At 45.6% G+C, this 26,756-nt stretch overlaps 1 protein-coding gene across 4 annotated transcripts in view; it reads left to right on the top strand.

Annotated features, from left to right (window-relative positions):
• Positions 1-26,756, top strand: part of GRIK1 (glutamate ionotropic receptor kainate type subunit 1) — a 970,975-nt gene that overhangs the window by 689,741 nt on the left and 254,478 nt on the right. For 2 of the 4 annotated variants that reach the window (XM_078658392.1, XM_078658393.1), the window contains exons 8-9: positions 3,812-3,919; positions 23,752-23,796. In XM_078658392.1, coding sequence (XP_078514518.1) covers positions 3,812-3,919; positions 23,752-23,796 — 153 coding nt within the window. The remainder of the gene's footprint in view (positions 1-3,811; positions 3,920-23,751; positions 23,797-26,756) is intronic. The other 2 variants (XM_078658394.1, XM_078658395.1) reach the window with 1 other exon arrangement.

The raw sequence follows: 26,756 nt of genomic DNA, 5'->3' as shown, positions 1-26,756 counted from the left end.
AATGTCTCTTTGGAAAATAGTTTGTCCCAAGGAGAAACCCTTTTACCTGTACTCCCTCAAATCTTGGGGGTGCCTTGAGAAGGGATTTACTATGTATTTGACAGCTGCAAATCTCTGACTGTTTCAAGAGTGTAAATGTGTCCTATAAAAATATCTGTATATATCTAAACTCGTAAGTTTATGTGGTGTTCCGAAGCTCTCATGCCATCGGCGCCTTGGAATATAAAGCTTGAAAAAACCCTTTGTAAAACAAGAAGTTTTCTCAAGTAAATTAGACATTACGGAACAATTGTGTGGCGTGACAATGTGGCTTCTGATTAGTGACAAAATGGCTGCCTCAATAAAACAGGAAATCAATCCACAGTCATTTCCTGACTAATGTCCCAATTGCCTTTGGTAGGCCTTTAAATGTGGCTCTCTATCAAGGCACAGAGCTGCAGTTCAAAGCCCGATTGCTTTTAGCACGAGGCTGTGTAGCTCATTGCGCAGGGCAGGGATAATGAAATCAGAATTTTAATGGACTACAATTGTTATAACTCTATAACAATTTCATTAAAACATGCTAAACATATCATTATAATTGCACCCAAAGTAACTAGGGTCAGATTAGTGCGTAGTGGGCTGTGGCAAATGTAGCGGGTAGGGCAATCCATTAAAATAGTTAAAGGAATGTAAATCTTTCTGTAAAAGAACATATTTTAATACCTAGACATTTTTAAAACGGGGAAGATCTGTATGAGAAATATTCTCTATCATGTAATCACCAGTCCATTAAAATAAATGTCCAATTTTTGGTGTGATGTTTTACAGTTACATTATGTAGCTTTGTATTTGCTGAGCGGGCAGCCAATGGTGACCGGCTTTCTGGATTCTACATTATGATAAAGTTGCATACAGAGCAGTGAATGTAGGAAAGAAGGCTGCTTCTAGGCACTTATAATTGATTTGCATAACCCACATGTTCAAGTCTCTGAGGCGCATATTGTACATCACTGATGAGAGACTTTGGTGTGTAGGCACTCTGGATATGTGCCCTTCTCAGTTTCATTTTCCCATCCATCTATCTTTCATGTAGATTCATAATCTTATTATATGGTGGCTGTCTAGTCTAAATGGAATGAGAGTGATGGAGAAATGGAAGGAAGTGAAAGGAAATCCATTGTTCACCCCATTTATTTTTAAAGATTTCTTAGGGCTTCCCTTTTAGAAATTTAGGGCTAATGTTATGCTATCGATATATTTAACCGGTGTCCATGCTGAACTCTCTGTAAAACCTAATGATTTCTAGACATTTTATTTAAAACATTATCGGAAATCAAAAAATAGGTCAATTTTGCTCATATTGCCTCTAGGCGAGAATTGCACCACAACATCAACTCCACCCAGAGGTTTTTGTGCTTGCTCACTTTGGTCAATTAATAAAATAGCGGATGTATGATGTTACAACGCGGTCTTTACACCATGATACCATTACGACGCGGTCATCACAACGCAAGTCATTACAACGACTTGCGCTAGAGGCGCTGGATTTAGGAATAGTATGATTTACTATTCCAACTCCAGCCTACGGAATAGTAGGGAAGGTGTTGGAATAGTAAATCATACTATTCCTTGGTATATAGCTCAATCCAGCGCAAGTCGTTGTAACGACTTGCGCTGTGATGACCGCGTCGTAATGGTATCGCGGTGTAAAGACCGCGTTGTAATGGTTGTCTCCTGTTCTTAGCAGTAAACAGTGGTTTGCATTATGAGAGACTTGCCTGGTGAGCTCTATGTCTGTGACGTACATTCGGAGAGAGCTGGGTGAAATGAGGTCTGGACTAAGGGCTTTGCAAGGGGACTCTGCAAAGCGCTCTAATCAGTTTGATAATGTACTGTGAGGATGCTGTGGGTAATGGACCGTGTTCACTGTGCTGTTTAATCAGGGGAAAGGAGTTATTGAACAGGCCTTATATCCTACTCTTTTTACTGAATGGAGCTGTGCGGCCCTCTTTTGTGCTCTTCAAGGAAGGAGACCTTTAGCTTTAAGCTGTATGAGTGTGTGTGCTATCAGTGTTAGATGGAGTCTTTCTGTTTGGGTGCTGATAGTTTCTTTGTGTTTCTATTACTGTGCTTGTCACAATGTGTAGCAATTTGTTGGTGAGGGAAAGTGTGCCACTATATGTATATTATTGTACGAGAAGATGGTTTTGCACCTGTATCTCTTTCTTCTGCCTAATTGGGGATTCACCTAGATGTGTATGATTCTGTGTGTGTGTGTGTTTTGCTTAATTAATGGGACCCATATGTTGCGGTAGTGATAGTACTGATAGATCTTCACAGATGCTACGTCACACATCCTCAAAGCATCAGGCGCATGCCCAATCATTCGCTGTGTATTGCCTGGTTCCCATGAGTCACATAGGGTGGGGGACATGAGACTGCTGATGTCAACAGTCCCACACTTCCCCAACCATGTAGGTGGGGGACCCTTTTCAATGGACAGCCTTCCATTGCCCGTTCAGTCAAAGGTAACGTATTTAAATTCGGCCTCTCGTAAAGGAGCAGACATACTGTTATATTTGGGGCGCTACAGTTAACAGACTGACATTTAATCCAGGGCAAACTCATCAAGAAACATATATACAGCTATAATTTAGCATCCAGCATGTAATTTTCAGCAATTCTTTTGTTAGGGATTCAGAAGAGTAATGAGGAAATACATGTAGGTTAAGAAGTAGTTTGAGAGTAAATAGGGATTCAGCTGAGCTAGCTTTAGGGGGTCTTTACAGGATTTCAGAATATGGAGAGGGCTAGAAGAGGAAGATTCCAAAAGTCCAGAAAGAGCTTAGGAAGTGGGAGGGGTGGTGACGTCAGCAGAATCGGATCCATCATAAGGAGTAAGGAGACTGGGCTGTAGAGTAGCAGTAAAGGGGCCGCATGGAGAAGAGCACCCAATAGTGCCTCCCTAATGCAGAATAATGGGTGGTGATGTATGTTGAGGGGTCTGGGTTTTGCGGCTGGAGAAGCACAGCCATATTAAGGGGAACATCCTTTACAACGCAACTTTTACCACGCACTACCATTATGACGCAACTTTTACAACGCAAGTTATTACAACGCATTGCGCTGGGGGGGGCGCTCTAGGATAGGGAATAGTTTAATTTACTATCCAACACCTTCCCTACTATCCACGGGGACTGGAGTTGGAATAGTAAATTAAGCTATTCACTATCCAGCGCCCCCCAACGCAAGTCGTTGTAACGACTTGCGTTGTAAAGGCATGCGTGGTAAAAGCATGCGTTGAAACGTCATACATCCCCATATTAATCCAGTTGAACACAATGATAGTCAGTGATATGCAAAGGAAGAAAGGTGATGGAGAGGGGACATGAGTGAAATTGATGATTTCCTGGTAGAGTTGGCTGGTCATATAGGGAGAAAACGATGGTCCGTTCGGCCATCACAGGAGCAACAAGCCATTAGGACACTGCCTACTCCTGGAGATGAATTCACATATGCTCATTATTACACAATTGTGGCGTAAAATTACATATAGGTGTATCCCTTTATGATAGAAAATTTAGTTTTTTTGAAAACTAAACATTTGTTTAAGTGAGAATCCCTGTTGCTGTAATAAAGTTCCTAGTCAATCATGCATGCTATCAATCTATACCTTGCAAGGAGATGTACAATATTTATTTAAAGGAGGGATTCCCAAGTATGCTTGAACTGGTTTTATTTGTTACCACGTTATTTTTTTTCTAAAGTAAATTGAAATTACGTCAAGTTGGAGGTTTAACTGAAACTTGCTTTTTCTATATGTTTTCAGGTGCGGTGGGATGGCTTGACGGGTCGAATCAAATTCAATAAAACAGATGGATTGAGAAGAGATTTTGATTTGGATATTATAAGTCTCAAAGAGGATGGAATGGAAAAGGTAACCTGACTAAATACATAGTTCACATAAAAGTCTTATCCTGATGGGAGGACAATCCATATACAAAGGTGGTTCTTGCAGGATGTCACAGTGAACCTGTAATTTGCAAGACGAATATATAAAATCCCATCTTAATTTACGCCCAGCATTTAAAGAAATTGTAGTGTAGATTAGATATTCATTTAGGTTTCTGTGTTTGCTCTTTATATGCATATATTTTTCCAATTTGGGGACTCATTTAGTTTGAGAGACAGGTTATTCCGTTACAAATGTGACAGTTATCCTGGCTGCTATTTTTACAAGTGCTGTAGGATAAAATGCACTTATATGAAGGTGGACGGGGGAACATCGTTTACAACGAAACTTTTACCACGCACTACCATTACAACGCAGGAATTACAATGAAAGTCGTTACAACGACTTTCGCTGGAGGGCGCTGTTGGATAGGGAATAGTTTAATTTTCTATCCAACACATTCCCTACTATCCACGGGGACTGGAGTTGGAATAGAAAATTAAACTATTCCACTATCCAGCACCCGCCAACGCAAGTCGTTGTAATGACTTGCATTGTAATACCTGCGTTGTAAAGGCATGTGTGGTAAAAGCATGCGTTGAAACGTCATACATCCGGTGGACGGGATATCCGTCATGTTTGTGAGAGTATCTCTAAATGAGGCCCTTGATTTTTTATGTTTAAAGCATTTTATTAGAAAGGTACAGCTCATATAGAAAGCAATTTACAAACATGCAATGGGTGCTGTAAGAGGCAACTCAAGATCAGAAATGCTAATGACCCAGCCCCAGGGCTGTTTCAATGTCCTGCTCTTCGCACAGAGGCATATACAAGGAAAGATTAAAAAAAAAAAGAGAACAAGAAAAAAGCAGTGCCCTATGGGCTTGTACCTCTATTAATAGAACAACATGCCCCAACAAACTACCCCCTCCCCACCCTCCCCGTCCAGTGCCGTGTAGCATGAAAGCAATCAACCATCCTTCTTCTCACCCACCCCGCATACGCCCGTGAGTCCCCGGCAGTCCTTTCCCAAATGAAACCATGCCTCACAAAGGGGGTGTAAGCCGCAGTAACCTGAGGTACCTCGGGCATGTGATTTCGGTGAATTCTGAGGCCAGCAGTGAGTGAAAGGGTTGCCACAGTTCCTCAAAACCAGTCACATCTCCTGCTAGCGTAAGAGACATTTTTTCCATCCCCAGAACATGCCACAACCTGTGCAGCCAACCCGTGCGTGAGGGAGTGGTTGTTGTGCGCCAATGAATCAGTATGTTTTGTACCGCAGAACCTAGCATAATGGCAATCTGCCTCCCCCTCTTAGATTTTAGTGGATACATTAAGTCATTTGGTAGACCCAGTAGGGTATACGCTGGAAAACGGGGCAGTGCAATCTCGAAGCATTTATCAATCTCGTCTATCACTGTCGACCAATAGGCTTGCAGTACTGGGCAGTCCCAGAGGATGTGTGTCAGTGTGCCAACCTGCCCGCATTCTCGCCAGCATCTGTCGCTAAGAAGCCTGTTCATTTCGTGTAGCCTTTCTGGGGTGTGATACCAGTAGGTGGATATTTTTGTGAAGGTTTCTGTGAGGCCCACGTGGTAGGCTGAGTGTCGTGCTCTGTATGAAATACGTTCCCATTCTTTAAGGCTAAGCGTTCTCCCCAGTTCTCTATTCCATCGCTCCCTACCGGGAATGTAGAAGTGGGAAGACGGGAGCTGAAGCAGTTTGTATAGGTCAGTGATAAGTTTGGAGTCTGAGGTGCGGGTGATTAGCCATCGCTCATATGGGAGGAGCCTCCTGTCAGCAGATTCCCTCACACTCGGCTGCAAGGCCCAGTGCCGTACCTGCCAGTATCTCATGCGGTCAGATTCGGTTAACTGATAAGAAGCTTTAAAGCTGTGAAAGGGGATAATTCCATCCGCCGCGTACATATGGAAGAGTGCCCTACAGCCCTTGTCCCTCCAATGTGAGAAGGCCCCTTGTTCCATCCCCGGTGTGAAGTCGGGATTGTCTACAATTGGTGTGAAAGGCGAGGGAAACGTGGTGAGGTCAAATGTGCGATTCGTGGCGTCCCATACTTTCAACGGGACCCGCGTTATGTAAGAAGCATAGAGATTCGGGGGGCGGTGTGGGCGGCGGAGGAAGGGTATTTCTTGTAAAGGGCGTCCGGCCACCGCCTGATCCTGGAAGAGCCAGTGTTTATCGGACTCCCACCTGCTCCATTCCACCAGATATCTTAATTGGGCCGCCTGGAAATATTTGCGGAGGTCGGGAACTCCCAGTCCTCCAGTTTCCGGTGTCAATGTCGTGAGAGTGCGGCGCATTCGGGGTTTACGGCCTTGCCACACAAATCGGGACACGTCAGTTTGCATTTGTGGAATCCAGCCCGTAGGTGGTTGCAAGGGCAGTGCCCGGAATAGATACAGAATTTGGGGTAAGACCGTCATTTTGATCGCCGCCACTCTACCAAGCCAGGAAAGCGTGCCTTTGTTCCATCTCCCTAGTTCGTCTCTCACCTTTTTGCCAACCGCCCCATAGTTAAGGGAAACCATTGCCTGCAACGTGGGAGCTAACGTAATCCCTAGATATTGCACCTGATCCTTCGACCACCGCAATGGGAAGAGCCTTTGTAGGTCGTTCCTCGTTGACAGAGTCAAGGAGAGGTCCAGGGCTGTGGATTTCTCCACATTCATCCGAAAGCCGGCTACTGTCTCAAAAGCTTTGAGTTCCGCCATACAGGCGGGTAGGGCCTGCCTCGGGTTTTCCAGCGCGAAAATAACGTCGTCTGCGTAAAGGCTTATTACATGGGTGAAACCCCCCATTCGTACTCCGGTCACGGCCACGTTTTGCCGCACTCGCTGGGCAAAGGGCTCCATGTAGAGCGCGAAGAGAAGGGGGGAGAGGGGACAACCCTGTCTCGTGCCGCGTTCGATATCAAACCGTCGCGAGCCGCAGCCATTCACGCGCACCGCAGCAGAGGGGGATTTGTAGCAATTAAAGACCATGGTTCGGAATTTTTCCCCCATCCCCAGCTTCGCCATGACTCGTTCGAGGTAGGGCCAGTGCACCCGGTCGAATGCCTTTTCCGCATCGACTGAGAGGAGCATACGTTCCCCTGGAATACGTGAGGCCTTTTCCAAGACGTGAACAACACGTTTAGTGTTGTCCACAGTCTGCCGTCCAGGCACGAAACCGGCCTGATCCGGTTCAATGAGGCCAGGGAGGTGCTGCGCCAGTCTCGCCGCAAGAATTCCGGTGTAGAGTTTCAGGTCTAAATTTAGTAAGGAGATTGGCCTGTACGAGCCGCACTGCTTCCTGTCCTTCCCTGGCTTGGGAATGACAGACACTGTCGCTTGTAGCAGATCCGGAGAGATAGCTCCAGGGTCAGAGAAGGAGTTGAATAGTGCGGTCAAGATAGGGCTTAGCGTCCCGCAGAACGTTCTATAAAAGAGGGCTGTATAGCCATCTGGGCCAGGGGCCTTCCCTAGTTTGAGCCTCGAGATCGCCGCCATCACCTCCTCGACCTTAATCTCTCTCTCTAGATAAGCTGCCTGCTCATGGGTCAGTGACGGTAGGGCCACCGAATCCAGGTAATCCTCCGCGTCTTCCATATTGGCGGCGTCCGCTCTATATAGATCAGCATAGAAGCGGCGAAAGGTCTCGGCAATTTCGGCGTCACCCGTGATCCCCTGTCCCGCAATTCCTGCCAGTTCCTTCACCTGGCGACTCTGATGGGCCACTCTCAGCTTGGCTGCCAGCAGGCGGCCACATCGGTCCCCCCCAGTATAATATGCGTGTTTGAGGCGCAATGCTGCATATTCCGCCCTATCAAGGTCCAATGAGGACAAGAGTTTCCTCGTAGCTTTCAGCTGTTTCCAGACTCTTGGAGCCCCAGTGCGGCGATGCACAGTCTCCAATTCCCTGACTTTCTGGGTGAGTTCGTCCCGTTTCCGTTTCCTCTCACGGTTATCTGCCGCTGAGATCGCAATAAATTCTCCCCGTAGCACTGCCTTGAGAGCCCCCCACTGAGTCGACAGGGAAGTATCAGCGTTGGAGTTGTGCAGCTGATAGTCCTTGATCGAATCAGTAATGCTTTGTACCACCTCCCTCCTATGTAGGAGGGTGTCCCGGAGCCTCCAAACCCCCCCCCGGGCTGAGCTCGGTTGGAGATGTAGGGTCCCCGAGACCGGTGCATGATCCGACAGAGATATAACACCCATTTCCGAGGCCGTGGCAAGGTCACGAACAGGGCCAGAGACCAGTAGATAATCAAGTCTGGCATAAGTTTTGTGTGCATGCGAATAGTAGGAGAAATCCGTGTCAGTAGGGTGGAGTTCGCGCCAGAGATCATGCAGATCGGGTTCAACTAACTGATTGCTTGTGAGAGTTCCCCAGTCTGTGGAGATCGCTGCGCTGATCTATCTTTCGCGGAGTCAAAGACCAAATTAATGTCCCCCCCTAGCATAATGTGCGTGTCCGGTGAAGCCGTGACCTCCTCTAGAGCCCCGCGTAGAAATCTATCTTGCTGTTCATTCGGGGCGTAAACTGTGCCTACAGTGAACGTGAGAGTACCCACTTTAAGTCTGTAGGCAAGAAGTCTACCTTTTTGTTCTACAAATTTGTGCAGCACCTCCCCTATAAACGATTTGGACAGAAGAATAGCCACCCCCGCAGTTTTAGTCGTATTGGAGGAAAAGAACTGTGTAGGGAAATGAAGGGACCTCATTCTGTGGCAATCATTAGCTAACAAGTGGGTCTCCTGGAGCAGACAGATGTCCGCCCGAGAGTTTTCTAATAAAGATAGGATGGCCCTTCTTTTCGTGGGGTTGTTTAACCCCTTGACATTCAGGGTCAGTATCTTCAATTCTGCCATGGATGGATTGGATTATTCTGCTTATGTGTGCGAACCAGAGTGTGTGAGAACAGGACGACCGCCAAGCACATACGAATATCTACACTAGCATTCACAGATACCGTAGAAGCACTGGACAAGGTAACTTCCAACTCTCCCTCCCCAACTTCCCCCATCCCCAACTTTAAACAAACCTTCCCCCCCATTACTCGCAACACCCACCATAACTCCCCCAGATCCCTTCTCACCATCCTCAGCAGCACCCCCCGGGTCATGCTGCCCCCCCGCACCCGTGCACCCAAAACTACTTGAAATAGTCCCGGACAAGCCCAAACGGACCAGTCCGTGGAATGTTACCTTAGTGGACGTCCAGCCACACGTAGTCAAACCTTCACTCCCCCCCCATCAATCAAAGCCCGCCATGGAAATACTGCTACTGTGAGTTCCCCCCGGAACGTAGTTAAGCGGTCAGTGCCACCTCTGATGGACCTTCTAGCACCGTGGACGCAGTCCGGACCGCCGCTTCTTGTTCCGCTCTAATCGTTGGAGACCCTGGCCTCCGTGCTGGATCCGCTGTCCTTCTTCTCCTGCTCGTGGCTCGACGCCAGCCATCGTCAGGTGTGCGCCTCCTTCTAGGCGTCTGGGAGTCCGCCTCCTCTGTGGTGATGCTCAAGATTTCGCAGGCGTCCTGGAGGTTCCGCACATGGTGCGTCTCTCCCTGCCACTTAAAGATAATACGAAAAGGGTGCCCCCATGAGTAGGGTGTCTCATGCTGTTTAAGAACGTCTGTCACAATCCTGAACGACTTGCGCTTCTGCAGCGTGATCGTGGACAGGTCTTGATATAAGGCGACTGGGTGATCCCGGAAAGTGAGAGAGCGTGCCTTTCGAGCCTCCGCCATGATCTTTTCTTTCAGCGGGAAATCCGGGAGGAACGCTAGGATGTCTGGAGGGGGGCCATTAGCTCGTCTGGTGGGACCCACCCTGTGCGCTCTGTCAATTCTAATGGGGAAGTCATCCCCCTCTCCCAGGACCATGCGGAAGAGTTCTTGCAAGTATTGAACAATGTCTGGGTTCTCTTCCGAGGATGGCACACCCCGGACTCTAATGTTATTTCTTCGTGACCTGTTTTCTAGGTCTTCGTTGTGCAATTGTAGGTCTAGGTGTTGTTCCCGAAGGGTCAGAACTTCCTGCTGGAGAAGAGTGATCTCTTCGGCGTGCCTGTGCGTGGAGGTCTCCACAGTTTCCACTCTCTCGCCTAGGCCCTCCACCTCCCTTCGGACCTCACGCACCTCACCCGCTACTTCTTGTTTGAGGGTTTGGAAGTCTTCCCTCAGCGTCCCAAAGAGAGATTCTAAAAAGGATCTAGTTACCGGGGGTTCTGCTGCTGCACCAGACTGCGAGCTCCCAGCTGCTCCAGGCGAGGAAGAAGCTCTGTCCCCTTTGGTCTGTTGTTTGCTGAGCATCTCCGGGAGTGTGCGGTCGGTGCGATCATTGCGTTTCCCTCCTCTCTGGCCCGCCATGATCAGGCCTCCTCGCCAGTCTGTGCCTTCCTGCACGTGGAATCCGGGCCTCAGGGAGCCTGGTCCCAGCTCGGTGCCGGCGACGATGCGCGTCTGCTCAAAAGAACCCCACCGGTCCCGGTCAGAAGCTCTTCCTCAGGCTGAAGAGGGGGTGTGCCGCGGACGTCCCCACGAGGGTCCCGTAGCTGCCGTTCCGGCCCAGGAGGAGCCGTCCTCGACCCCAGTCGTTACGTCCCTCGATACTGTGGGCTCCGGTCGCACATTCCAGTCCACCTCTGGCTGTTCTAGGTGTCCGTGCAGCCCATGGATCTCCCAGGGGCAACCCAGCCCGAGCTCCCCGGGCCTCGCGGGTGCTCCGTAGTGCGTGCACAAGGTAGCCGAGGCAACGGGGGTGCCGCTCGTCAGGGGGGGTGACCGTGTCCCGTCGGTGGCAGACCACCTCTGTTAGGGAGCCACCCCGTCGGGCACCGCCTTAGGACCTATCTGCGGCCCTGCGGCCCACGTAGCCCCCCCCACTGTCCAGCCAGTACTTCGGTGTGCGGTGTACTCCAGGACCCAGCCGGCGATGCAAATGCTCCAGGTGCTCTACGCGATCTACCACTCCTCTGGGCCGCTCCACCGCCAACAGCGTGCTGCACGGTACGCAGTCCAAGCACCATGGGCCACGAGGGCGCTGTAACGGACGGGCGGAGTGTTGCCGGTGTTCCTGGGGCGCTGTGTGTCTGGGGGGTGATTATGGATCGCCGGTTGCAGCCCGCTTCCACTAGGGGGCCGCGCCGCTAAGTGCCGTGCACGGACTCCCCCGCTGCCCAGCTAGGCCTCCAGGCCGGGCGCTCGCGTTGTTCCGTCCCCGGTCCCCTCAGCACCTCGGGGCTTGTAGACCTCCAGGTCCCGGCTGGGAAAGCGTCTGGGCCAGGCGCACTGCTTACCGCACTGACGGTGGTGTCCGCCGGACAGCTTGGGTGGCCCGCCCCGGGCAGCCGGCTCACTGTGCAGTTTGTGGCCCTCCAGCGGGCCCGGGCAGGGGTCCATCATCGTCGCTTGCCGCCATCTTAGGGCGCCGGGGGGCAGCGGATTCCTCCCGGGCACCTCACCGCTCCGCTCCGCGACGCTCAGCTGTGCAGCCTGTAGGAGCCAGGGAGCCTCACCCACGTCGGCGGCGAGTCCGCACCGCGCCTCTGGGCTGTCCGACGCCTTGCTGTTCCGTCCGGGCCGGGGCACTGTTGCAGCCTTGGTTCTAGCCGATCCCGGGCACGGCTCCGGGAACACGGTAAATCGAGCACCAAATCGTGCGCTGGAGGCGGCAATCAGACCGTCGCTCGTTCCTCTATCAGCGGAGCAAGTCTGCGCAGCTCCGGGGGGAATACGCTGCCGAGTTAAGGGCTCGGGCCTCCGATGGGGTCGGGAGCTCTAGCCGACACGTCCTTCTACCCCGCCATCTTGGCCACGCCCGGCCCTTGATTTTTTAAAGACTTTTTCATGAGTATATTGGACTGTACAGCAGCAATAGATTTAAAATTTTGTAATTAACTAACATACATTGTAGTAATATATTTAGATGTAAATTACAAACAATTTCCTTCAACTTGCATTGACAAATGAATGTATAGTTTGAAAAATGTGTATTTCCGAAAACAATGATCTCGGTTTTGGTGGAATTCAACTTTAAACAGTTCAAAGCCATCCACCCAGCTATCTCCTTCATACAATCACAAAAGCGCACTTCCGTTTCTTTTCCTCGCCGTCATTAAATGATAACACTATTTGGGTGTCATCGGCGTACGAGGTAAGCTGAAAACCGTAAGATTTTATAAAGCCAGCCAGCGATATCATATAAATATTGAAAAGCGTGGGTCTTAGTGAGAACCCCTGAGGGACCCCACAGGGAAGGCAGAACGGATGGGACTTGTTGTTATCCAGGTCGACGGTCTGTGATCTATCTAAGACAAAAGGAATACAGCAATTTCCACGCCATACCTTGTACTCCTACCTCTGACAATCCGTCCATCAAAACCATGGACCGTGTCGAAGGCTGCTGATAGATCTAACAAGATCATAACAGCCTTCCCTCCACCGTCCAACGCCTCCCTTACTTCTTCTATGGATTTGATAAATAAAATGTGAACGTGACCTGACATCACAGAATGCCAAGATATTTACTTATTTATTTATCGAGCGCAAACTTGACCCGAAGGCAGCAGATCGATTTACATAATGTTCTATGACATTGAGTCATTGTCTCCTTAACCACACCCTTTCCCATCTCATCATAGAGTGGGGGTGGTTAATGAAGCTTTCTGAACTTACCCTCCACCCTATGGCAATAAGTGAAAGGGTGAAGTTAAGATAAGTGCGACATGCAGCTGAGTGACATGAGGATTTGTACAACGTGGGCTGCAAAAGTAAGAGGCTCAAGGATGTGTACTATTGGTGCTCCAGGAGGAGGCATTCTGTGGAGATACAAGGGCTGGGCGTGACTAAGTCACAAACACTGCAGCTCAGCATCAGGCGCACTCCCACAGCGGGCAATGGACCTTGCAAAGATGTCTGTTTACCTCACCCTTGCAGTAAGTCATTCAAAAACATCCTATTTGTAACTTTATATATTTAAGTAAAGTATTAAGTAAAGAGGGCGCAAAAAAAGAGGGGCGTGGGGCCCCAACTCAATTATGAACAATCCACCACTAGAAGAAACCTTTCAGTAGTAGAGGGGAAATGCTTAACATTTCCTAGAGGAATCTCTTTAAGGACAATACTGTTAAAGTCTTTTCTATTTCACATTTAATTGGAAAGCAAAGGGTCTGCTGACTTCAGTGGGCTCATGTACCTCCACCTAGGTGGATGGTGGAAACAAAGGCATAACAATTTATTGGAGCTGTAGCTAGTGTTTTAGTGTGTGGAGGCTTAATGCGTTTCACTTGTGCTTTCTACTTTACCCAACCCCCAAACAACATGAAAGTCCTGTTTGTGAATATCAAACACAGGAAAACCATGTGTTGTCACTGTCCTGTCCCACATCCAGAGAGTGCAAACTGTGTTGCAGAAGTGTGAGTAGCCCTTTGTAATGTGGGCCTAAAGATTTTATGGCTAATACCTTATCAAGCTACTTATTATAATTGTTTTGAATAACAAATAATATTCTTGAACATGCTTGTAGAATAGAAGCATGGGCCATTTGCCTTTTTCAGAGAAGTAACTTATTTCCTGTCATTATTTATTAAAATAAGTATTTTCTGAAAATGGTTTGCTCCATTGTGTGGTACACAGTACAGTCCTAGTGCATACACACGCTGCTAACATATTATCCAAAGGTTTTGCTAATGGGAAATTGTCAAAAACTAGAATTTGGACTGAAAGTCCCTGATGTGAACTTGGTACCCAATCCTGACTAAATGCACCTTCTCTCATTTGTGAATCTGACCCAAAACCACTCTGAGACTACTGTTTAGTAATTTGGGGCCCCTTACTAAACAAAACAAACAAAAATAAACTACCTACAAGATTAATTTGAACAGCCATCTTGGACTGATCGGTGTGAGAATCAAAAATGTCCTTTCTTTCGAATGCATAATATGTGTTGCACTCTTCATTGCTTAAAAATAGAATAAGTGGTCACACAGGTGAGGACGTGGAACCTCCCCATGCCTATGAATACTCACCTGCTTGCTGTGCCAACAAAATGAACAGAGTCAAAATGGTAGCTGGCACACATTTCACATAAAGCTGGTGTTTATTTTCTAATGGAAGCTGCACAAAAAGCAATATTGTTCACTACTTCTTTAAGGGAACTGTTAAATGACTGATTTGAGTTAGGAGGGGAGGTGTCCTGGGTGGAATACCCCTCCACACAATTATAAGTGGCCTGCTGTTCCTGCAAATGTATATTCTAGTTACAAGAACAAGAGACTTGATTTACTGGCCGGAAAAGCTATCCAGTAATGTTGCTTTGGGACTGAACGACAAGTCCATCCTGGAACTCACCTGACCCATGTTCTAAGGTACGGGAGAGCAGGTAATGCTGCACTTTGCCAGGCCACATACTAATCCTTTCTTTTCAACTCTCCCCAACCCCATCTCCCACCACCCCCTTGCTTAAACCTAATACCTGCTCAGAGAAAGTCGGAAATGTGAGTAATAATCCCCATTTAATTCAGAATTCCACATGGAATTCAGCCCAAAAAAAACCAGTCTGCACAGTTGTTCCCCATTTTGTGGGGATTAACTCATAATAGACATACTTAGGTGTAGAGATACTGGGCAAAATCGTTAATTTTCACCACCGGTTATCTTCGCAATTAACTACACCTAAATCACAATCAGACCCATGGAATCCTATTGATGAGTCTTTGATAAATCATGGATAAACCTGAACAGTTACTAGTTTGTTTTATTTTAATTAATGCTAAAAGAATAAGCATATAAGATTAAAGGATTACTCTTGAAAGGCAATGTTAGGGAACCAGTTGCGGTTCGAACTACATAGAGTTGAAGAGAAACATGCTGATCAGTTTTGAAAGACAAAGGATACCTGTAGGCATCACAACAATAGATGCACTGAGGCTGTGTGGGCAGTGTACTACTACTTTGACTTGCCATTTAAAACCACTTGCCTAGCCTTAAACTCCCCTTTTAGTACACATTGGTCACCACTAAGGTAGACCCTAGGTAGGCCTATGGGCAGGTGCTGTGTAACTAAAATATAGGACATGTATTTTTAAGTAGTACATGTCCTGGTAGTGCCAAACAGCTAATTTCGTTTTTGTTACTGCTGTGAGGCCTACTTCTCTCACAGGCTAGCATTGGGAATTCCTTAAAACACTTTTACACTGTAATTCCGGATTAGCAAGGAGTAATTTAATCATGTTTCACAGCTTTAGAATGGTACTGATAAATCCTCTTAGTGTTAAAGTTGGATTTGACAATACTATTTTAAAAATGACACTTTAAGAAAGAGAAGATTTCTCTGCTCTTAACTTTGCTTTGTGTGCCTTCAGCCTATCTCCATTACACGTCTGGGCTGGGTGACAGCTACACTTTGTGCATTCCCTCTAGACAGCCACAAATACAGGAAGGGTGGGTGTGGCAGAGGAATCATCTGCATTCAGTTGCATTCTGATAGCCTTCCTAGGCAGGAAGGGGTAGAGGGAGCTCACATTTACATCTGAATAGGCTGTGTCCTGTCCCGAAACAAAGGACTAATTACCCCCACACAGATAGCCTGGCAGACAGGGCTGGTGTGAAAGAGGACCTGTGCACTTCAAGGACCTACTTTGAAATCACCCCCTCCACCCCCCCGCTTCAAAGGCACATTTGGGTATACATACTGGTGCTCTGACCCTACCGAGCAGTACACTACTGGACCTGGGAAGAACTCTGCTGGAGTAAAGACAGTTGTGCTGTAAGGATTGGCACTTTGTCTTGAATAACGGTTCTGAAGAACTGCTTCTCTGCTTTGTTGAGATGCCCTACTTACTGCTGATCTCTGCCCTGCTGAGGATAAGGACTGGGCACATCTCATGTGACCCAGAGTGAATTCAAGGGCTTGCATGCTTGCCTCCTCCTTTCTAAAGACTCAGGGACACCAACAACTTCCTACAATCCTGCTGGTGCTGCTGGACTCTGCCATCCATGAATCCTACCCTTGCCTTAGGAGACCCCTCCCATCCTGGGCTCGGAAGTGGTTTCCACAGCTGATTTTCTTTAAAACCGACACATCGTCACCACTGCGGCAGTCAGAACTGATGCATCACCCTTTGACGCCAACACAGATGCTGTTCGACGACTATGGGTTTACAGTCTGCACTGCCCGATGACAATGCTCTGCGTGGCTCAACGACAACACATTTCCTGTATCTCAATGGATTTTGACGGCGACGCAGTGACATGACTGTGTGGAAAAGATCAGCACATTGTTCCCTCAGCATCATCCCTTTGCTCTATCCAAGTTACTTTTCAGTGGGACTTGCGAGGCTGACCTCCCCGCTATCACGGTCGGCCTAAAATTTGAATGTATCCCTCGTAACCTCAAGTAACCTTTTAGCGCTATTGACTTCTAAGCACTGTTTTTGCATTTATTCCTTAAATATTCATACCTTGACTTCTACTGATTAGAGTTTAGTCATTTTGGTCTCATTTTACTCAGATAAATATTCTCTAGTATTCTAAACCTGAGTGGAGTCTTTTTTGTAATGTCTTCATTGTGTTACTGTGTGAGTGTGTATGTGTGTGTGTTGCACCCATACTATACACATTGCCTCTTCAGTTAAGCCTACCTGCTCTGTGCCAAGCTACCAGAGGGTGAGCACTGATTATTTTAAAGAGTGTATTTAGCTTACCCTGTCAAGTACTGTGGTCCCTACTTGGACAGGGTGCAACCCTCTTCCAACTAGAGACCCAATTTCTACCACCAGGGTTAGCCTTTAATCCACAGGTTCACAAGAACCAGTTAGTTGGAGTGAGAGATGTAACTTTCAAGATCAACATATCACCTGCCAAGTGTGTTTCATGCCAATTATTCATCAAATCAAAAGGTTCTCCTCATCATTAAAGCAATTGCAGTATGTGCATGGTCACCTTGACTATGCAAGCAAAGCACGTCTACATACATTCTAATTATACAGATTATGTGCTTCTTTATTCAGTCAATGCATTTAGCTATCCTTCCCCCTGACACTTGCTAATTGGATTTTGAATTTTTCAAGACATTAAGTTAATGAGCAAGCTATACTGGGCATGTAAGTCATTATTTATCTTTTTTCTGCTCCTCTTATTTAAGGCACTGACAAATTTCAGACATTAAAATCAGTGACTTAGTCATTACCATCTTGAAATTTGGGAATGATTAAGACCTTATTCTCCACTTCATAATTTAATTATGTGTTCTTCCTAGATTCAAGAACTACAATTTAAACCTATATAAAAACTGACATAAAGTTTGGTGGACTAGAGACTGGTTATGGCACACAAAATAATGTCCATATGGAGGCAGTGATTGCTGGCGTATGATAATACATAACAGTCTTTGTTGCATCTCATGTGTAGTTGTAATGGGTGATATCTGCATTAACCTATGCACAATTAAATGTAAAGTATCTTCCATATATCTAATTGAGGAGTGGGAGATTCCTATTTAAATTCTCCAACATCCTGCCATATAGCATGCTTGTCACTGTAAATCTTCAAGCATGTCTGAGATTAAGATCACTAACACTGTCTACATGAGGGACAACAAATATATAAACCTGATGGGACATGGAAATACTAGAACTGTGTTGCCACAGATGAGCAGACTTCCAAAATGTCAGATCTGATACATCTATTAGGTAATCACAAATTGCATCTTCACATCAGAGAGGCAGTGGAACAACACCCTCAACACCTCCCACCCGAACACCTCAACCATCCTAGAACAGACTGTCAAGATTCTCTCCACCTGGATCATTGACTGCACTGACAGGGTCTCCCCATCAAGCCCACCAAACTCGAGCAATCCTCCAAACAGGCTAGCTGGTACTCCACGGAGCAGAGAACCACTAAACACAACTGCAAATGACTCAAAAGAAAATGCTACACCAACATGGAGTCAACAGACCGAGCCACTTTCAAGACATCCTTCAATTAATACCACCAACTCCTGAAAGAGATGAAATGGAGCACGCTTGCTGACTGCATTGAAGCCAGATCTTTTACAGCAAAGCACTCCTCAGTATTGTCAGAGAGTTCTCCAACACCCCAGCCACAGAAAAAGTCATCAATCCCTCTGAGGAACTCTGTGACACCCTAGCTGTCTTCTACCATGACAAGATCTACACCATATACAAATACTTTAAATGCCAACCCACTGCCGCCGAGATCCACAGCGTCCTCGCTCCCACAGATGCCAACCCTAACCACTTGCTGACAAGCTGGCACCAGCTCACCATCTCAGCACTCAAGAAACCATAGACTCATTAACTTCATCCACACAGGAGCACAAATGGACCTCTGTCCCCACTGCATTGTCCACCTCAGGAGCAAGCTGATCTGCAACGAGCTCACCACCATCCTCAACACATCCATCAACACTGACACCTTCCCTGAAGAATGGAAACACGCAAAAGTCAAACCCCTCCTCAGGAAGACGCCCGCAGAGCCGAGTGGCCTCAAGAACTACCATCCTATCTCTCTTCTCCCCTTTCCCACCAAAGTCCTTAAAAAAGCAATCAACTGTCAACTCACAGACACCTGGAGAAGAGCATTCTTCTGGACACCTCCTAATCTGAATTCCACAACAACCACAGCACCGAAACAGCCCTGATCGTAGCCACTGACGACATCAGATATCTCCTATACAGGAGTGAAACATCGGCCCGATCCTCCTCGACCTCTCTGCCGCCTTCGACCCAGTATCCCACCACAGCTTTATTAAGAGGCTTCAACACATCGCAAACCAAGGAGATGACCTCAAATGGATTGCGTCCTTCCTCACAGGAAGAACCCAGAGAATCTTACTACCACCTGGACCTTGAAACCTAAGAACATCATCTGTGGTGTCCTATAAGGCTCCTTTCTCAACCCCACACTGTTCAGCACCTACATGACCTTCCGGGCCAACATGATCATAACCCAAAGACTTAGCATAATTTCCTACACCAACAACACCCAGGTCATCCTCTTGCTATCAGAAGACAACTCCGCCACAGCAGCAAACTTCCATAAATGCTTGATGAGCGTAGCTGACTGGATAGAAAACAACTGCCTAAAACTCAACCTGGACAAAACGAAAGTACTGATCTTTAAGAACAACAATTCCCCATGGGACAACTCCTGGTGACCTTCCAAACTAGGACACTCTCCACCCCCCAAGACTATGCCCGCAACCTTGACATCATCCTGGACAGCATACTCGCCATGAAAAGCCAGATCAACAAAGTCTCCTCCACATGCTTCCTCACTCTCCTTATGCTCTATATGATCTTTAAAATGCTCCTCGTCAGCACCAGATGGACCATCACTCAATCACTGGTCTACGGTCTACCCCTCCTGAAAAGACTGCAGACCATGCAGAACTCAGCAGCCAGACTCCTCCTCAAACTCCCTAAATGGACCCACATTAGTCCCCACCTCAAGAAGCTCTGCTGGGTTCCCATGCAGAAGAGATGTCAATTCAAGATGCTGATCCACACCTACAAAGCCCTACACAGCATAGGAGTAGCATACATCAAATACCGCCTGAATTTTCACTTACCCTTCAGACACCTCCAGCTCCCTTTCCATCGCTCACACCCCTGCATCTGCCAAAGCAACAGTGGAGGACGCTCCTTCTCCTTCCTCACAGCTAAGTCATGGAATGACCTCCCCCTTCACCTCTGCACCTCATCCTCTCTGCAGAAATTCAGGAAATGACTCAAGGCCTGGTTGTTCAAGTGAACACTCAATCAGCAGAAGGCTCCCAGCACATGGATACCCTCACGGGTGATTAGCCTCGCTTTACAAGCCCAGTTTGATTGATTGATTTGATTGATTGGCTCTTTTTGTCCAAACAAATTTAAATATTCTTGTTGCCTATGTCAAAGAAGTTGCTGTCATGGCCAAAGCTTTGCTACAAATATCTATATGGAAGTAAATGAGTAATTAACTAAATACATAGCACATTTGATATTTAATATATTATGTGAAATTTTTAGAACATTTGAATGATTAAAATAGAATAGTTCAAAGTGAATTTCTCTCTTCATGCAGATACCTTTTTAAGAAAAATTGAGAATGTCTCAGAGCTACAATGTGCTAATGGGAAAACCTTTTAATGAACGTGGGGTAGAGGAGTAAATGTAGTCATTCTCATGGATCGCTGTGCCGTCTATGTGAAACAATGACAATACGGTCTACTATTGTGTACATATAATTCTATCATTAAAAAAAATGTAGCCATGAAGATATCAGTTTTAGTTTAGATTCAAAACAGAGGATTTTGATTTGAAGAAAATTCGCATTGGCTAATTTGGTTAGCCCTTTCAGACTATCTTAATTTCATTGTAAACAGTATTGATTTCCATAACCTCAAGTGGCTTAAGCGTGATCTATTTGTTTGTTTTTCTCCATTCTGTCAAGACCAAGAACTTAGAGACTGGCATCCCTCATACTGGTATCACTCATTAGAAATCAAATATGAGAGCTGTTCGAAATGGGGGTCTCTAGTTTGCACCTTATCCAAGTAGAGACCCTTGCTTCTAGTCAGGATAAGTTACACATTTTAGATAACCTCTGCTCACTCCCTTGGTAATTTGCCTAGAGTTAGACAGGTTTATCCCAAAGTCAATGTATAAAGTATTTGCACCCATACATACAGTAACACAGTGAAAACAATACAAATGGACACCACACCAGTTTAAAAAAAATAACGACTCTTTATCTAAACCAAACAAGACCAGAACGACAAAAATCCAACAAACACAATTCAAAATATGACTTTTAAAATCGTTACTGCAAAAATACAGCTCATGGAAACATATAGCTCCCACTGGGGCAATTACGACGTTGTGACAGGTGCAAAGTCAAAGTACCGCACCGACTGCAAGGTACGCGGGCCAGCCATGGAGTCGCGCAGAACCCCAAGCAACAGTACCTTTGAAAATGAAATCAAAAGACGGTGCACGGCGTCGTGGAGGTGAGACGTCAATGGCCAAGGTAAAGCCAGCTCATTACTGCCACGGGGAAGTCGAGGCGTAGAGTCCGCGAGGAGGCAAGGTGTTGAATCCGGGCAGGCAAGGGAGTTGAGGCGGCAGTGAGGCGGCGAATTCATTCAGCAGTATGGTGCCGATGAGTTTGGAAAGTCACCCATGTCAAGACGCGGGCATCAGTGGGCATAGGAGCTGCGGTGCGGGTAGTGTGGTGATCTTAGCTTACTGACATGTTAGTGCTAGATCATTTTCTGGCAGTATATATATATCCAGTCTTAACCTGACACTGGCTTTGGTTGGCTATGTGCTTTATGAAATGTTTCTGTGATGCTAGTTTAATTCATTCATAATTACTTACACTACTTAAATCTAGTTCATAATTTGTAAGACTATCCAGGTGTTACCCAACAATGGAAACCTTTGTGATTTTTGTACTGTTGTTTCATATCTGCTCCAGTAATACCACGCTTTAATTAGCTTATAGCCCCAAGAATAATCAAATGATGCCAGTAAAATGGGTCTCCGTTAAATAAAGCCTCCTGTGATACGATTAATAAAATCGAAGTCATTTCAGAGTAGAAAACATCATAAGTCTCCGTCTGTGTCTGTCCCATGATTGCTGTTAAAAAAAAATCAACATTTTCACAAAAACATTTTTGAACGTGCCATAAATCAATGTATTTTCCATCTACTTTTCCATTTCTGGTTCTGCTTTTTTGCTCCATACTTGAATCTGTAGGGATTGTCCCACCTTTCTGAAATCTAGGTTTCTTTGTGATCCTGGGTAGTAAATGTATATAACGCCCAGCACATTAATTGACCAGTATGCCAAAATGGTTAATTCTTCGAAGCAGGCTAACCAAGGGCCTTTGGAAAGCTGCCAGTTTTCATAAATATTTTCGACGGGGAGTAAAATCTTAGAGTGAGCCTGTCTCCCAATCAATAAGCTTTTTCAATGCAACAGCACAGGTACAGTTTGGTGAGTAATTGTTAGAGTGCCTTATGTGAAACTAATGATCTTCCTCAATGTGTCCAGGAAACAGACATTAGTCATTAATTGTAAATATTTTAATATCTATGATAAGTGAAGAATAAGATTTTCTTTGAAGAGTTGGCATAAAAATTTGCTAAATAATTTATGCTGTATTTCAAGTTATCAAGCTCAATTAGTGTTAGCAGTCACTGTGTGACATCTTGTGTTTATTTTTATTTGCAGTCAATTATGCCCAGTAATGAAGCATAAAGTAGTAGACGGTTGTAAGAGAGCATTCTGCATGTAAATCGTGGCGTATATTCAATGTGTGCAAACAGCTGAAGGGCTAGGGCTCTTTGCAGGACTAGAAGACAGGAAGAGTTGAACTCAGTGGGGACTGTAAAAAACATACAACTCCCAAAATCAGCCCAGAGGAAGCAGTGCTGTGTTTTTTTAGACCTGAGCTGGAGTTTTTTCCGTTCTACGTAGAACGCGGAGTTCCGAAAAACTCCAAGGAGTGGACTTTTTTCCTCATTCGTTCATGCCAATGTTAAGTTGGCGAGCGCGAGAGAGGAAAATCTTACTCCAGACCAACTTCTGGCAAGATTTCTCTACACGGGCGGTCGCGGATTGTCGATCCGGCTCGCATTGAGACACCTTCCGCTCACGTTGAGGAAGCTGCCACTTGAGTAGAACATCTACTTGAGTGTCAGAAAGAAGCAGCACCCTCTTGCGCTGCGCGTGGTGCAATTCATGCTGATTTTACAGAGTGGGACACACATGTGGCACTAAAAATCAGCCTGAACAGCTCAACATAATGCACTCCACTGCTTGCGGAACTCCACGTAGTGCGGCAGAGTTTTTTTTGTCACTTAAAGAGTTCCCTGTAGCGGAACTCTGCAAACTCCACCCAGGCCTAGTTCTTTTATTTAGAGGCATTTTAGCTTCTGTGGAGGATTTGTGATCCTGGATTCTTGGGTAGTCCCTGGAGTATTGGAATATTTAATAAACTCTCTTTAGACCTGATTGCCAAACCCATGCTTTCTAGCTCGCATATTTGAAAAACTGTGTAACGAGAAAGAGTTCCCTTATTTGTTGTTTAAATTGTTGGTAATTGAAACCACAAGAACGTCATGCACAATTGTTTGTCTTATTGTGCTTAGTAGCTCTGTGCAATTGAGGACCAGATATAAAATATTTTTGCATTGCTGTTTCCAGCTCTCAGCAGAGCCATGCTGATATGTATTAAGTGTCCTGAGTAGTAATTCAATGAGTTTACGGTGGAATTACCATCCCCACATCATTACAGTTTTTATTGGGTGTGGAACTGCATCTGGTAATGTCACCTTTCTGTCTGCTCACATTTTTCACCTGCGGAGAGCAAGGTGGAAAATTTGAGTGGAAAAAGGCCCAGAATTCAGGAAGACAAGTGGTAAATGGCCTGGACTCGCATATTATTCCCCTCTCTAGGCCTCAAATTTACAATTTTTTGGTAAAACGAGTGGTAAACCACCTGGTAACGTTGATACCAATGGCATGACTGTGTGTACACAGCTCGCAATTGGGCCTTAAGTGGTAAAGTAAACCTCTGACAACCATTGGTGGTGTCTTTAATCAATGTTGGAATATGATGGACGCTTGCATTAATACAAATTTATTTTAGTGTGGACTTGCATATTGTGCCAATATTTGCTTAGGTCTTTTAACACATGTTCATGTGCCACAACTCCAGTGTACGACATTCATTAACTCTGGGCTCTAATTGCAGTGTTGATTAAATCATGTGTTTCATTTGTTCATTTTCTCCACACCAAGGTTGCTGGTGATTCACCCAGTCGGTTAAATAAAGTATGGAGGAAGGTTTGTACACATCTAGTTTGCAATACACCCTTCACTTGTGTTTCAAAGCCCATAGCTTGGGTTCTGCCGCAGTCACGGATTGCAGTTTAGAGGCATTACTTTATCACAAATGCTACATGTGTGATAAAATGGTTTCCCTCTTGAGGCCTCCTGCCCACAGCTTATAAATCCGAGTGATGTGATGGAACAGGAATAAATCCGAGTGTATGAGAGTGTTCCTGAGACGGATGGGGCGCTCGGACGTCCAGCCCTGATCACTATCTGAGTTCAGCTGCCCCTGCAGCAGGCAATTCCCTGTGTGATACACACAAGATTTAATGAGTTATTTTCAAGAAGAAGAGCAATGCAGTTTGCTGCAGGGTGGAAGGATGCAAAGTCAGCCGAAGCTTGGTTTTAGTCTGGTGAAGGCCTCCGCGTTGAGCGTGCAGCACCGACACGCTGTACAATTTGTGCAGCATTGAAAACTATAGTTAGCCATGGTTTTCAATTAGGATGTAGCCAGGGTAGCAGCTGACACTCCCAACTTAATTTCTGGTACCCTTGGCTCTGCCCTTACCACGCTCGGTCTCGGGGTTCCAAGAGGACCAATAGAAATAGAACATAAACGAGCCAATCAGAGCTGTTTACTTTTGTTGTAGTTTTCTCTCTTTGATCTTCCCCTGCATCTGACCAATAATAGGAGCCTGTTTAGAGCTAATGGTGAGCCAAGAGGCCAGCCCTGTGATGTCATAAGGGGTAAAACATGGTGAGAGGCTGCTTTCTATGAATTTGGCATTTTCGTGCATTCACGTCTATGCTGTTAGCTCAGCTCCTTTGATGAAAATAATCAAATTAATTCGGTAAGAGAACAAACAATATCATTTGCTATTCATGGCATTACATTTTTAATTGATTTTTACGGCTTGAATAGCATTTTGAAATAGAATTCATGGCAGAGCCTTGCAGGACAATGGCTGATTACCTTGCCCTTGCCATAGCCTTTGCTACCTGATTTAGCCCCTCTTTTAGAACAGGGCAAAAAAAGCAGCAGTCGAGTTATAAACCAATTTTCAGCTGGCACCATTATTACACTTCACCGGTATTACCGCACGATGCATCTGTAATGCCAGCAGATGACCTGGGAATACCACATATTTACCGGTCATATCAGCAAGGTCTCTGGAAGCTTTTTATTTCTAAAGGTGGCTTCAGAAAATGACCAACGATGATTGCACCCAGAAACACTACACCACTCTCTAAAATCAGTGATAATGATTACTGCTGATGGTGGTAGTGCTGGCAAAATTTAAAGATGTTTATAAATGTTATTTATTGCTGATGTTTTGCCTTGTATTTTACTGCCAGCATCACTGGTGGTAAAACACTGAAAAAAATCAAGCAATCTTCACTTGTGCTCAATCTGCAAAAGTACAAAGTAAACAAGGTTTTCCCACTTAGGGTCAAGCTCCAAAAGACGCTTTGAGAGGTTGTTTGGAAAACTGATGGCCTGATTCGCAAAGGGCCTCCGCACTCCTGATGGAGGCCCGCATTCGTGGGTGAGTCCACGCACTCAGGGCGGAATCTGCGCATTGTCTTCATTACATTGCGGAGACCCTCTGTGCATCAGGCCCCTTTTTCCAGTCAAGATGTGCACCATCAGGTTCTCTGTACCCCTCCGTTCTGTGCGAGCTTTAATAGGAGCAATTGTGGAAAAAAAGTATATATGTGGTGGATAGATTACACACAATATCTCATCTACGCGCATTACATTTAGAGATTGTTTTATTTATTTTTGTAGTAACTATATCGAGTTGTCAATCTGTTATTGGAGGAAATGTCCCAAATATTATGTTTTGGCAGGTGCAAAAAACAATGGTGCACTGCGAATACTAAATATGAATTGAAGTGTGCCACATTAACCCCCTGGCTGCGGCCGGAATTCCGCACCGGTGCTGGACATTCCAATCGCGGGCGTGGTCATGGCAGCTCCCGGCCGTCATCAGCACACGCCCACCGTAACTCATGCACCGAAGGGGTTAATATCCTACTTCCCACGCACTAAATAGTAAAACATATTTTTAAACTCAAGCAATTCTCTGACAGTGGAAATATTGACAATATTAGCAATTATAATGGGTGAAGGAACTGTGCACATTTTAAAATTATATTTGGAATACATATTTCCCTTAGAAAATAAGGAAGCTGAAATTATCCGAAACTCATCAGAGTCATGACAAGAAAGGTAAAAGCCCACAATTAAACAAAAAAACATATGTGCTATTATATACCCTAGGGTATTTTTGTCTCAACATGGGAAATATATCAGCCACTGTGTGGTATATAAGGAAATATTTAGCCATAGTTGCTGCAGTAAAATATCAGCTGGCCAAAGTACCAGGGTGCACATGTGAGACACAATCACTGAAAATTCAATACCATAATCCGTTTTCAACTTCAGTAAAATCAAGAGCAGGAATAAGATAATAAGCAAACCAAATAGTGAGATATGAAAGGTTTTCCAGCCACTGCAGATGCACTTCTTCTGAGATAACTATGCTAACACTTTTGATCTTGGCTTTGTTTTGAGATTGAAGGTCCTCTTCTGAAATAGACAATTGGTGAAGAGGATTCGCTCTCCACCCTGACCTAAGAAAACAATCTGGGTCTTATTTCCATAAATGACAAAGTTCAGAAGATGTGCCACAGTTTTTGAGATGTTCACTTAAGAGGGAAGTCATGATATGAATTTGTCACTAAACTGCAATCCTCCCAAAAGAAATCTCTAGTGACCTACAGCCTTTTAGTCTCCTCCTAGTGATGCCATCCTGACCCTCTTTTGTATTAAACTGTATTATTTTGCTTTTATAATGTGATGCACTGTACTGAATTTAGTCTTCTGTTTTTTTTGGGTTATATTCCCGCCAGTGTTTAGAGGAATTATGACGGTTAATGCAAAACACTTTTCCTTTCTAGGGTGCTTC

The sequence above is a fragment of the Lissotriton helveticus genome, chromosome 8, assembly GCF_964261635.1.
Source record: "Lissotriton helveticus chromosome 8, aLisHel1.1, whole genome shotgun sequence".
NCBI classification, from domain to species: Eukaryota; Metazoa; Chordata; class Amphibia; order Caudata; family Salamandridae; genus Lissotriton; species Lissotriton helveticus.
The sequence above is the reverse complement of the archived record's forward strand: the minus strand, read 5'-3'. Positions and strand labels throughout refer to the sequence as shown.